The sequence below is a fragment of the Terrapene carolina genome, unplaced genomic scaffold, assembly GCF_002925995.2.
Source record: "Terrapene carolina triunguis isolate 2854851 unplaced genomic scaffold, T_m_triunguis-2.0 Scaffold62, whole genome shotgun sequence".
In the NCBI taxonomy this organism is placed as follows: Eukaryota; Metazoa; Chordata; order Testudines; family Emydidae; genus Terrapene; species Terrapene triunguis.
The window spans coordinates 36,668,372-36,683,017 of NW_020664413.1; the positions used below are offsets into that span (position 1 = coordinate 36,668,372).

Sequence of the window (14,646 nt, forward strand, 5' to 3'; positions counted from 1 at the left end):
ATCACTTCACCTACAGTAAAAGACATATGACCTCTGTCAGTCAAGATAGTGCTTAGTCTTAAGGTCATGGTGGACACATCACTGACCCTGGAAAATCAAATAACATCAGTGCGATAGGGTGTGTACCCCACATATGTCATGAAAGGGTTAATATGGGCTTGAGAGGCCAATTAGCCAGCCTGGGTTCACCTGGAGGATGGGCCAGGCCTAATTAGAGATAAAGTCCAGCTGGGGGAGAGCTGGGTTTGGGTTTTTCCCGCCCTCAATAATAAGCTGGATGAGTCCACTTGGAGAGATGTGTCCCAGAGGAGAGGAGGTGGGAAATCCCCTCCCTCTGGGAAATAACCTGGAAGAAGGCTGAGAAGGGTGAAGCAGAGCAGAGCAGACAGGCTACTCTAGGGGTGAGCTGGAAGCCTGACTGGAGATAGGGGCCCTGAGGAGCTGTAGTCTACCTGAACTCTGGGGGAGGTGGTGTGTGTCAGCCTCTGGACTGTGTCCCCACTCCTGAGACAAGGCATGGGGGCAAACTGTAGTGAGTGAGGTGTGCTTGGGAGGAAGAGGTGGTTAGCTGAGCACAGCTGGGCTGAAGGTTTGGTTTCTTTTACCTTTTTGTTGTCCTTTGGTAAAAGACTCTGTGGCCCCAGAAGAAGCAGGAATCTGCAAAGTGGGCTGTCTGGAAGGCCGAGATACTACTACAATCAGAGAAGGCCAAACGACGTGGGGGGACTGAGTCACATCTGGCCACAAGGAGGTGTATTGGGGTGGCAGCTTACCACAGTCAGTTACTGTTAGCTGCTCCCTCCATCTCCAGCTAATAAGACTCAGTCTGTTTATCTTGGATAAATTCCTAGCCTCACTAGTTCATGCATTTGTCACATCCAGGCTAGACAATTGCAACCCATGCTATCTAGACCTAAGCAAGAAATTAATGAAGAAGCTGCAACTGGCAAATCATACTTCTAAGTGGTATAAACCAAAGACCATCTATTAGGCCCATGCTTCCCATCCTGCACTGGAACCTTGTGTGCTGTCAGATCCATTTCAAATGTATACTGAGCTATAAAACCCTTAATGGAACAGATCCATGTTATCTCTAAGACCACCTCTTCTTTATGTGGCATCCAACACTCTGGTTAGTGGGGTTTATCTAGATGCAAGGAAGCAGAAATCAGGCTACTGTGTCCTTTTCTTCCATTATGGTTCCTGCAGCCTTTATCTTCAGTTTCCTGTGAAATTATTTTGCTCACCTCAAAGCTGATAGTCTCCATGGTGTTTATCACACTGTAAATTTCCTTGTTTAAAAATGGGAAGTAACTCTAGGGTGTGTCTGCACAGAAGAAGCTGAGCATGGGCTAGCCTACCTGAACTAACTTGAATCCAACTAGTGTGGGTAATAACATCACAGACAGCACAGTGTGGGCTTCAGAGCAGGCGAGCAAGCCAAGTTCATACCCAGGATCCATGCCAGGCTTGCATTACCTGTGCTGGAGCCCACGCTGTGCTGTCTTTCCTGCTATTGTTTCCTGTACTAGCTGGATTCAAGCTAGCTTGGGCGTAGATGAGCCTGTGCACAGCTTTTGCTGTGTAAACATATCTTTAGAACCATGGCTGTGACAGGCAGCAAAAGACCTACCTGCTTCTCTTGGATAAAATCCTCCTCCACTTTTTCATTATTAGTAAATGAGCTGTGAAAGGAATTCACAGTCTCAGCTGAACATCCATATGGCCCCAGTGTGATTTCACTCACCAGTTTTACACTGGTCTAGCTCAATTAACTTCAATAGAATTACTCTTGATTTATACTGGTGAAAATGGAATCAGAATCACGCTGGCAGAATTCTATCCATTACATAAATTTGTATTTAAAAGAAAAAATTGTAAAAAGATTATTAGGAAGAAATGCAAAAGCTAAATTCTAGAACTCTGGGCCACATTATCTCAAATGACCTCAGTTTAATTCATTACTTTGAATTTATTTACATAAAGGGCTAAACCAGTAGTTGTGGCCAAATTATGGTTAGTGCAGCTAAAGGGAGAGGAAAAGTGGCTCTAAGTCACCTTTTTAACTTTTCTGGTCCTAGGGTGGATGGATGCCACGCAAGCCCCATGACTTAAATAGAGCTGCTTCTGGGCTGACCAAAACTCTTCAGCTGTCCACAGCCCAAGGGGCCACCCTGGCAGACAGATCACTGGAGAGCAGTTGCATTTTAGTCACGCATGCTGTGATTGTGTCTATGCCAGTGAGAGATTCGCCCAACAATGGGAGAATCACCATTGATATTGCAGGTTTCCGACTACTTCGTGCCACTGTGGGCCAAGGATCTGACCTGGTTTCTCTAGATGAAATCCTGCAAGTTTTGTCATTGACTTAAATGGAATCAGGATTTCACCCTCTGTCCTTCCTTTAGTACTCTGGTCTTGTGTCTGACCTGTCCCTTCTATTCTCACTTGGTAAACCCTTAGCCCAAAATCAGGTGTCACCACTGCATGGAAATGAGTTCTGGCCATTAATTTTATTTCCCCATCTCCTCCAACTCCAACAAATAAGCTCTTTGGGGCAGGCACTGTCATTTACTATATGTTTGTACAGCATCCAGCACAATAGGGCTGTTTGTTTGTTTCCTAGATGCTATTGCAATATATATGTTAAATAATAATATCCACATACATTTACCATAACACTATTTACAGAATGTTTTCATTTTAAAATATTGTATCTCATGTATAAGGAAAAGTAAAATAAATTATAAATTAATGGAGATATCCTATCTCCTAGAGCTGGAAGGGACCTTGAAAGGTCATCAAGTCCAGCCCCCTGCCTTCACTAGCAGGACCAAGTACTGATTTTGCCCCAGATCCCTAAGTGGCCCCCTCAAGAATTGAACTCACACCCCTGGGTTTAGCAGGCCAATGCTCAAACCACTGAGCTATCCCTCCCCCCAGAAAGCAGAATCAACAAACCAGAATCCTGGGTTTCAGTTACCAGTGTTCCAGCAAGGCTATATTTTCCAGTTCTCTCTCTATCCTGGAGCCAAAATATATCATCACATTTTAGCAAATGGAAACGAATTTGCAGCCCATTTTGGAAGCCAGAATAATCTCGTACCCATCAAGATTTAGATGTCCCTAGGAAAGGAGCATTTTTCAGAAAATGTAGAGGACAGTATCAAATTCTTGTTACTGAACCTGGCCTTACATAATGAATGTGAGATGCTGGGGAAGGGACTGAGTATATTTCTACAGACAGTAACCTGGTGCTGAATGCGGGACAGGAATAGCGTTTGTTTTGATAGATTCAAGCCCCACATAGTAATGAACTGAGGAAAACTGGAAGGGAGGTGGACTCAAAATCAGGAAAGGGTATCCGTAACAGAATATGGGTGCATGGTTCAGGAGTAAATGAGCAGAGCTCCCGTACACATGGAGTGTCTGTAAAGACTTTCTGACATAAATACTCTGTGCCATAAATAAAGGAGGGTGTGTAATAATGTGGTTAGGGCACAGTCTTGCTATATCTGGATTGTAAATTTTTCCAGGCAGGGACCTCATCGATTTGCATGGAACATACCAGACACTATATACATAATCATTATAACAAAAAAAAAAATAGGACGGGAATTAGAATAACCAAGTTTTGTTCCCCATTCTGTCACTAAATCAGTATGTCAGCTTGGTAAATCACTTAATTTCACTGTGCCTCAATTCAGCCACCTGTGAAGTGGTTATTATGATAATGTCTTCACTTGTTGCATTGTCTATAAAATTAGATTGTAATCTCTTGGAGGCAGAAGTTTGTATTTTACTTGTTCTATTAGACACCCAGCACACTTTTAGTTGTTGTAAAAATATTAATGAAGAAGAACTTGCATATTGCCTACTTCTATCTATTCTCTGTCCCTTGGAAGGCTCAGGGAAGGGGGGAGTATTAGTGATTATGGATATTGCAAGCTCTCCGTTCACAATAAAACACTTGCTCAGTTCTGGCAGGTAAATATTTTTGTGAAATCGCGTTTGGGTATATGGGATAATCCATTGGGAAGATAATAGGGATAGCTTGGTGGTTTGAGCATTGCTCTCCTAAACCCAGGGTTGTGAGTTCAATCTTTGAGGGGACTAGTTAGGGAACTGGGATAAAAAGCTGTCTGGGGATTGGTCTTGCTTTGAGCAGGGGGTTGGACTAGATGACTTCCTCAGGTCCCTAATATTCTATGTCTTGAACTCATTCTTGTGGTCAGTTGTTTTTTTGATTCATGACAGAAGAAATTCCACCATCAAGACTGATTTTCAGCAGGCTGTTTCCTGATACTCCTAAATGTTAAACTGCTCTTTGAGCTGACTTCACTGGCAATATGTACTGCAAAAAGTGGGCATGTACTGTAGAATTCATTTATAAACCCTATCAAATGTTATCCTCATCCTTTTGTACATGTCAGGACCTCATCCAAACTTGGCAGAACTGGTAGCTGGCTCAAAATTTAAACAATGGAAAAACATATGTCAGAACTTCATAATATCGTTTAAGCTAGACAGCAAATTAAGTTCCATGGAAAATGCTTAAAGACTTTGTTGTGCTACATTTAGAAGAGCAACTTCAAAGTTGGGAATCTCAAAATTCTATCTTCTTTCCTGCCTCCTTAAGTCTGATTGCCAATTCTTGATTTCTTCATATGGATTTATCCCTGAACCAAATCCTTCCATGGTATTTTTTTCAAAACTAAAAAATAAGTGGAGAAATACTTCCAACAGCCAAGTAATTGTGGGTGGAATTGGTTCGAAAATGCAAAAAAAAAAAAAAGTGCATGAAGTATTTTGTTGACATTTTGAAAAATGTCAACCGCTGGTTGAAAAACACCAAAAATAATTCATGATACATTTTTGCAAATAGTTTCCCCTGAAATTTCAAATACTCGAAAATTCTTAGGCAGCAAGTAAAAAGAAATCCTAAAATAAAAAATCATTGTACCCAGTCCAGCAATCGGGAGCAAATCTAAAATAGCAGAGAGTGGTCATATGTGAGCTGGAGGAATACAAATTCAGTAAGAGCAGTTTCTGCTTTTTGGGTTTGGGGGAGTTATTGCAAGTCCTGGTGAGGGACTTTTTTTTCAAAACACATTTTGAAAAATACTAGAATTTAGAAACAATTTAAAAAATACTAGAATATGCATTTTAACCTTCGCTTGGCAGCATCTTCCTGAACCAGCCCTCAAAATTTTAGGTATTGTGCAACAAAAACACTTCAAATTATACTGTTATGATGAAATAGAAGAGTAACAGAAAAGAACCTTAGAGGGCCCTCTATAGAATGCTATTGATGTAAGGAGATGAAAAGGTAGTGGATGTCATCTCTAGCAGAGGTATGCTTAATAAATAGGTTGCAGTTCTTAAGTCCCTTAATGGCATCTGGCTGATTTTCAGAGGAAGTTAATATGGGGCAGCGCCGTTAATCCATTGCCACCTGTCTATTTTGCTAACCCTGTCAATCAACCATCACAGTGGTTAAAGTTGACAAAAGCAATGGCCTTTTGTAGCAGTCCCAAGGGTTACTAATGGCTGAACTGCAGTCTGGAAGAATCAAGTTGGTGGTCACAAATTAGTGTTGGGCAAATCCAAAATGGTCATGGTTCAAAATGGCTGGTTCTCAAATTAACAGAGGCTTTAAGGAGCCTCACTCCAGACCTGGCTCTCTACTCTTTCTGCTGTTTTTCTGCTATCTGGAGAGCCTGTGCTCCCCTCTACCAATAGTTCTTCCCTTCAGGAGGGCCAGTCAGGCAATTTGTTCTGCCAGCTTCTGGCCAGGTCATCTTCTCATGAAAGTAAAGATTTAGCGTCTGAGTGGATGGGTTCTTATTTGATCCATATTGGGCTGCCCTGTCTTAATGCGAAAACAGAACTTTGTTGCCATGTGCCTGTCTGAGAGAGAGAGAACCAGTAGCAGAAAAATTAACCCTTTGTCAGATTTAATTCCCCCCTTCTATGCTGGCACAGAAAGATACAAATTATACTCTCCTGAGATGGGGACCTGTACCATCAGAGAAAAGATGAAGCAGAGCCTGTGGGCTCAGCTAGCCCTGCCTGCTATACCTGAAGCCAATTCCAAGCCTGGAGGGGCAATAAAAGGAGAGCCTGACTCAGTTCAGGGTTGACTGGTCAGGAAGGAGGGCAGAGTGCTGCCTCTCTGCCTGAAGGGAGCTTTGATTCCAGAGTTGCAGAGAGACAGGCATGATTGCTGGATCAGCCACTGGGCAGGAACATCAGACCCCAAGGAATGAGCAATGCATGAATCAGAGACTATTTGGGAAGAAAGCCTGAAGGAAAGGGCAGGAACGCTGTCCTGGAAGACTGGGGGATGACCCAGTATTGAGTTAGGTTTGCTTTTTGTTGTAGAACATTTTGAGGCTGAAGCTACCCAGAAGGGGATAAGACTGAAGAGGCAACAGTGAGCCAGTGGGTCACAATTTGCCTCAGTGGACACTGGAAATAGAGACTTCTTCCCCCCGGGAGACACGCAGTGGTGGGGGGCACCCGGAAGGTCCACAAGGGGGCACTGCTCCAGCCACACCACTACACCCCCATACTCTTTCCAGAGGGAGGGCAGCTTTAAGGTGCAGTTGGCTACCTGCCATAGGAGACCCACTGAAGAAGATTGCCAAAGAAATATGCTGAATCTGTCCCATCCCACAGCCACCCTGTCTGCATCCTCTCCTTGCCCACTGCAGCCCATTTTGGGGGATGCACTGGTCAGTTGTGAACTCTCCAAAGGAGGGGAAGTTGCAGGTGCTTGGTGACGCTGCTGCGTACCCTAGCAGGCTTTCCATTACTGGGAACCCTCCTTTGTGGGCTCTATCTGTGGTAGAAGCTGGTGGAACCTGGTGTTGAATCCTCTTGCCCTTAATGAGAGATTGTAAATTTGTCACTAGGGAAGGAGGCAAGTCTAAAAGCCTGCTAGCTAAAATTAAAAGAATGCAGACAGACAGCAGGTTCAGAAGTGCCGGCAGGTCAAACATCAGGACCAGAACTGCACTGGCTTGGCAGCCCCCCGCATTGTTGTTAGCTGGTTTGATTAGTGCAGGAGCCTATCAGAGAAGGGGAAGGTCTTACAAACAGCCAGCTACTTTGGCAGCTTGCATTCAGCTTTTGAAATCAATTAACTGTAAAGAATTTGATTGCATTGAGCTTGTAGTTTCCTCTGTGCGTGAGGTAGGACACAGATAATTATGGCAAGCAAAACCAAAAGTAGTGCTCAGATTGTAAAATGTTGTGCAGGATTTAATGTGGGTTAAATACAACTCTTCCACACATCATCTGTATAAATATCAAGGGAAGGAGTTAAAAGAAAAAAAACTGAAAACTATTGTGGGCAAGGAAACTACTGATTCCCAGCCTGATTACATGGTACATACTTACGCTGGAGCTCACACAGATTTTTTATTATAGCCAGGCCAAAATTTGTGACATTACACTTAAGGTTGTGTCATTGTTTCCATTATGACTATCATTAAGGTCAGTGAGAGAGTCACAGTTAATTCTTCCCATTGTGTTCAATATTTCCTTGCAAAGTCTTAGTCCAGGAGCAATCCTGTGTTTGCTTTCAGATTACAATAATGTAAGAAAGGGTGAGCTAGGAGTTTACTCTTTGTTTTTCCTCCACCTCTTCTATGCAGAAACTGTTTGTTCCTATGTTGGTCCTAGATAAAATATGAATAAAGTAAAAACTGTGATACGTTTCATTGCACCAAGAGTGTTTAGGCCAAGAAAGAGGAACTCTGATGGAATTTGAGAGGGTGGTTGGTACTTCCAGACACCACATGGATGAAAATCTTTGGTCCACTCTGCCTTTTTCCTGACTTTGGAGCTGTCAGTGAGGGTGTCTTCTTCTTTGGGCCACGTGACCCCTTTAAATTTTCTTCCCCAAATGACCAAATAATCCTCCCCTATGCTGCTGCCACCAATATCCTATGTCAGTGTTCTTTTGTTTATTTTCATATATAGGTGCCCGCGCACACACATACATATATATCACAAAACCAAGAATAGTTGTCACTGATTTTTATCTTGTGCATAAAAATATTTTGATGGCTGTTCCCCAGTTAAAAATTGATTTCCTCAGCTTTTTGGTAATATATTTTTTAAGTAAAATATTAACTGCAGAGGGCTGACATTGCTAAAACCATTAAGTATTACTATTTGCATTCCTTCTACCTTCTCACTGTCAACATATCTGCAGGCCGTAGGGTCAACAGAAAACTGAAGAGGCCAGCAGGAGCAGGGCCACCCAGAGGATTCAGGGGGCCTGGGGCAAAGCGGGGGAGCTGCGGCGCCTGTACTCACCCTGCGGCGGTCCGGGTCTTCGGCGGCATTTCGGCGGCGGGGGGCCCTTCAGTCACTCCGCGTCTTCAGCAGCACTGAAGGACCCTCCGCCGCCGAAATGCCGCTGAAGACCCGGACCGCTGCCGGGCCAGGGCTCGCGGGGCTGCCGAAGACCTGGACCGCCACCGGGCTAGGGCTCGCGGGGCCCCTGTGGGGCCGGGGCCTGGGGCAAATTGCCCCACTTGCCCCCCCCCGGGCGGCCCTGAGCAGGAGATCTGAAGCTACTGTGATGTTATGCTCCTAATGTCCTCCTCCTAATCATGTACTTAAGAAAATGAATTAAGCACAGGAAAATATATATTCACAAAGTCTTTATGTTTTCCTTATGTTTGATTAAGAATAGTTTCTTTACTCATTTGTTTGTATAGAATAAAAAGAAAGTTTCCAGTAATAAAACTGACTCGTTTATCGCATAGGGAAAACAAACAGTTGGAATTTAATATATAATCAGATAACAGATTAGTTTACAAAGCCACTCTGCAATTGGAGATGTTTAGGTATGAATGTAACCTCCTCCCTGCACCTATGGTATAAACATAGGCACATCCAAAGTACTTGCAAATTTGCTGTGATTTGACATCGCTTCTGCAATCTTTCACTTCAATAATGTCTGAAAATCGATGTTTTCTTCCATCATCCTTTCTGACAATAACTTTGCCTGGTGCATCTCAAGGCTGATAAAGGAACTGATATTAAAATATGTATTCTACTTCTAGATTAATGAATGTTCCTATGTTTGGAGGGATCTGATCACTCATGATGACATCCTTCTCTACAATTTAATTAGAGACTCTGCATTTAAGTTTAAACCAAAAACAATAAAAAAAAACAACAATGATGGGCCGGATCAGCTCCTTTGATTTACACCAGCTGAGGATCTGGCCCATCATTATGAATGTAAATCTCTAAATATCACCTTTTAAAAAAATAAACACAGGGAAAAAACAGAAAATGACAAGTTCCCTTTGATGGGAGTTTCAACTAATACACATCCTATCGAGGCTGTCCACAGGAAATGACTCCCATTATGGTAATTATTAATTCATCACTTCCTGTTCATTCTCTCCTTGTGTCACTTCTTAGTTATGCATAGCAGCAGCATAGTAAGCCACCAGATTGTGTGGAAACACAGGATGAAAAATATAAATAAGACTGTCTTAAAAAAAAATGGAATGAGTATTTTGGTGGGTTTTTTTTTTCATTGCTGCTGAAACAACTATATCCTCACTCTATTTTACACAATCAGAGTTCAAATAAATCTATAGAAATGCAGTGCACTAAGTAGCCAAAACTAAACAATGAAAACAAATAAAAAAAAAAACAACAACAAGAAACAAGATCCTTAAATGTAATCTGCATTTGTCAGGGTGCCACTGTAGTTAAATGTCTCTACGTCCTCCCTCTTTGCTAAAAGGCTAATTCTGATCAATAATTCTTCTGCACCTGACCGTATGATTGCTTGTTGTCTAGGAAAAACTTAAGTTTGGAACTGCATGTGTGTTGGGGGTAGGGGGAGAGCAAGAGCCCTTATGCTTCTTTTTGAAACATGATTTTCAAAAGTCAGTAGTTGTAGACGCAGGAGGAAAAAAGACCTGGTCTCTTTTTCTTTGCACGTCAACCTTTCATATTATGTATACGCAACATAATCTGCGGTGTCAACAAAAGCATGCTAGTATTGTCCTACCTACCTGATGTACTATTATCATTGGTTAGGAATGTGTTATCATGTGATTCCTACTTTGTTCATGGCAACCAATGCAGCAGCAATCTGTCAGGAGCTGTCATTGCGGATCAATGCTTAGTGTAACCCAGCAGGATGCTGCTGGATCTCAGTGGGTGTCCTCCTGCTATGCTTTGATTGTTTGTTGTAAAGAAAAACATGGTCGTGTTGACATGGTGTTCATCTATCACCTCCTCAGTGGAAGACATTTCATACACTCTTAATTTGTCTCCATTTCTTTATAAAATGTAATGTGTCATTTAAAAAAATACACCAGCTTTTTCAAAGATTCCTTCAGTGTAATCAGATTATAAAGGGGTTATGGGACAGTTTGTCTCCGCTTCTAATTGGGTGGCTTAAAGACTATGATTAAATCTCTGAGGAGAAGCTGACTGAACATCTATAGAATTTAAAGTCTGATGGCAGTTGTGGTTCAAAAATGTTGTTCTGGACCAGGTCCAGGGTCATCTGAGGAGACGCACTGGCAAACACCAAGGTAATGGGAAGGACATTGTACTCTTTCTTGTTTGTTGTAGCCCCAGTAGTTGGAATAACTAAAGTTCCTAAAAAAAATACTTAATTAGATGAACTGGTAATTTATTCATGTTTACATGGGACTAACTTCTTGTGATGAGGAGGTGGGAAAGAAGGGGAGGGTATTTCGATAGATTTCTATAATATTCAGAGACAGCCTGCCTACAGATAATCCTTCAGCTGAGAGCATTGCTAAAAAGATAAGGGTTAAATTTTGTGAAGGAAAAAATATGGGAGTTATGTTGAGCTTCTAGCTGATGCATTTATTTAAAAATATTCCCTCAAAATGCTCCAAGGTAAGTAGTTTAGAGAGTGTGCCTGTTTTCTGTTTGAAAAGATCACCCACTAAGTTAATTATTATTGCCTCTCACTAGATGCATTTTTTAGAATAGTGTTTTAACACTGATACTCTGTTAACACACCTGCAGGTATGAGCGAATACACACTAGAAGACCTTATCGTGTGGATGCGGCTGACAAATACTCTCTAGATGATGATCTAGTAAACCTAGAGGTTCTAGATGAGGTACTGTACCATTCAGGCATCAGTTTCTCAGCCCTGACCATTATATCACATGTATTGCTTGCTTCTGCTTTATAGGTTTTATTCTAACAGTGTCATCATGTCACAAAATTAATTGTTCATAGTCTTGGCATAAAAGAATAACTGTTCCACACATGATTCTGATCTGCTATCACAAGTTCATTTATATTCTACGCAGTGATATAAAAGCAGTTTCAGTAAAACCTATAACACAGAAGAACTGAATGATGGATGATGCTAGTTTAAATTATTTTCTATTTGCAAAAAAATTGAAGCTTAGCCTCAAAAACCAGGATTAGAATAATTTTTCTTCAAAACCAATAATGTATTTAAAGGAATGTCCCAGCTACAGATAATAAAGACTCTATTATGAAAACAGTGATAAACCCATACATATAATCTCCAAGTTTTAATACACCACATGTGTGCAGAGAACCTGTTAATTTTAGTTGGGGGGAACCTTAACTTGTATTCCAACAGGAACAACATATAATATAAAAATGTGCTGGATTCCCATTTCAAACAAATTTATGGAGTAATACTTGAAAAATTGTGATGTTGTTTTATGTTCCTTTTTGTTCTATGATGAACTCATGAGCATGAAGAGTCAAATTACAAAAATTAAATGACAGTTTACACGCAAGTACGGCAATGAACCCCGCCCACCCCCAATCCGATAACCTATATGGTCATTTACTGCGTTAAGTGTTTGCTTTTCTGGCAGGCATAACAACATAAACTATTAAAAAAAAGGGGGGGGGGGGTTATTGCTTTTAATTTGGTTTTGTTGCAATACTGTAGAAAGATGCATGAGGTTATGAAAATATTGGTTTGGTTTTGTGAGGTCATTGTTTGACATAAATGACAAATAACATTTAAGATAATCAGTTATTACTCAGTGTTCTCAATATATTTACAATGAATCTTGTTATCTGGAAAAATATTTCTTAACTGTCAAACTTCTTATAATCCTAGGATACAATTATCCATCAACTTCAGAAGCGTTATGCTGATCTACAAATTTATACTTATGTTGGAGACATTTTAATAGCCTTAAACCCCTTCCAGAATCTCAGCATATATTCTCCACAGGTAAGAGAAACACCAAGATGAGGATAGTACCTGCTGTAGATTGTAAAATTGAAGATGCACAAGAAAGGAAAGGCCCTTAAATGGTTAGGAGTCTTGATCACTGAAAACCACAAAAATATAGTTTAAATAGGACTTTAAAATATTGTAAATTGCTTTAAAACATTACTCTGTGGAGAACATCTCTATCTAGCTTATGTGCCCCCCCCCATCACCAAAGTATCTGAGCCCTCACAATCTCTAATATATTTACCCACACAACACTCTATGGGAGGGGGCAATACTATTATCCCCATTTTACAGATGGGGAGCTGAGACACAGACAGACAAAGTGACTTGCTCAAGATCATAGAGAAAGTTGGCGGCACATAAGGGAATTGAACCATCTTTCCAGGCCAGCATCCTAATCACCAGACCATCTTTCCCGACTTCTCTGATTACACGGGGTGAAAAATTTATTTTGACAGATTTCTTTTTCATTTAGTTTTCCAAGCTTTACCATGGTGTGAAGCGGTCATCAAATCCCCCCCACATATTTGCCTCTGCCGATGCTGCTTACCAGGGCATGGTAACTTTCAGCAAGGATCAGGTAAGAACGTGTTTATCTCTTTTTATACTTAATATTAGTCATAGAATGCTGTATTACTTAGGTTAAGTTTAGTATTCTGTGTTGTTAGTCAATGATCTTTGTGAAACTTTCTGTTCCAGAGCATGTATGTATAGCAGGAAAAATGGAACAGCAATCCAGTCAGTTTTAGGACTACTGAAAAGGTCATGGTACAGTAGTAGACACTATAAAGTTGAATCCTCAGGGAGTGTAAATCAGCGTAGCTCCATTGATTCCTGACGATCTTTGCCCTATGGGCCTGTCAAGGCTCCTTCCCCACTCTGAACTTTAGGGTACAGATGTGGGGGCCTGCATGAAAACTTCTAAGCTTAACTACCAGCTTAGATCTGGTCCGCTGCCACCACTCCCAATGTGCTAATTCCCTTCCCTGGGTAGCCTTGAGAGACTCTTCACCAATTCCCTGGTGAATACAGATCCAAACCCCTTGGATCTTAAAACAAGGAGAAATTAACCATCCCCCCTCTTTTCTCCCACCAACTCCTGGTGGATCAAGATCCAACCCCCTGGGATCTAAAAACAAGGAAAAATCAATCAGGTTCTTAAAAAGAAGGCTTTTAATTAAAGAAAAAGGTAAAAATCATCTCTGTAAAATCAGGATGGAAAATAACTTTACAGGGTAATCAAACTTAAAGAGCCCAGAGGACCCCCCTCTAGCCTTAGGTTCAAAGTTACAGCAAACAGAGGTAAACACCCTAGCAAAAGTTGAGAAAACTTATACATTTACAAGTTGAGAAAACAAAGATAAAACTAACACGCCTTGCCTGGCTGTACTTACAAGTTTGAAATAGGAGAGACTTGTTCAGAAAGATTTGGAGAGCCTGGATTGATGTCTGGTCCCTCTTAGTTCCAAGAGCGAACTCCCACCAAAACAAAGAGCACAAACAAAAGCCTTCCCCCCACCAAGATTTGAAAGTATCTTGTCCCTTTATTGGTCCTTTGGGTCAGGTGTCAGCCAGGTTACCTGAGCTTCTTAACCCTTTACAGGTAAAAGGATTTTGGAGTCTCTGGCCAGGAGGGATTTTATAGTATTGTACACAGGAGGGCTGTTGCCCTTCCCTTTATAGGTATGACAGGGCCTGATTCTGTACTATCTTCCATCTGGTACACTTATTTACAACTGTGCAAAATGTGTGTAAAATGCTGCCATATCAGTAGCATTTTGCACTTAGCTTGCACAGGTGGAAGACAATGGAGAATCAGTCCCTGTGACTACAAGTCACAGAAAATACAAACCATTAACGATGGAATCACTCATTTTCATGGTAAAATATAATAATGAGAGTTCTAACATAAATGTAATGAGGACGCAAATCCAATTATATGGCAATGATTTTAATGAGAATGGAAATATAGTGTACAGAAACTGGATTCCTTTTTACAATATTTTTAAGATTGTAATCTTGTATTCCTTTTCACATGTTGTACTACGCATAGATATGGGTATTGGGGAATAATAATGATTTTATTTATAAAATCCTCCTTGACATGCATGCTGCACATTAGTTCATAGTAAATACTTTAAAGAAGGCTTAAAAACACAATAAAATAATACAATAAAACCACATTCAGAATACACCAGACAAAGATGAATATAAATGGACCCTGCATATGAAAAAGGAGAAAGAGAATTGACAGTTTATTGGGTTTTGGGGAGTGCAGAGACCAAGGGTCCATTAGATATGGCTATTAATTATATAACTCTTGAGGGGTTTTGCTAAGAAACTAGTGTGTAGAATAAATGATGGGGGAATTTGTTGAAGTTAAG

At 41.0% G+C, this 14,646-nt stretch overlaps 1 protein-coding gene across 1 annotated transcript in view; it reads left to right on the forward strand.

Annotated features, from left to right (window-relative positions):
- MYO3B (myosin IIIB) overlaps positions 1-14,646 on the forward strand; it is a 245,837-nt gene that overhangs the window by 92,864 nt on the left and 138,327 nt on the right. Inside the window, exons 9-11 of the mRNA XM_026647772.1 lie at positions 11,050-11,146; positions 12,140-12,256; positions 12,738-12,842. Of these exons, the coding sequence (XP_026503557.1) occupies positions 11,050-11,146; positions 12,140-12,256; positions 12,738-12,842 (319 nt within the window). The remainder of the gene's footprint in view (positions 1-11,049; positions 11,147-12,139; positions 12,257-12,737; positions 12,843-14,646) is intronic.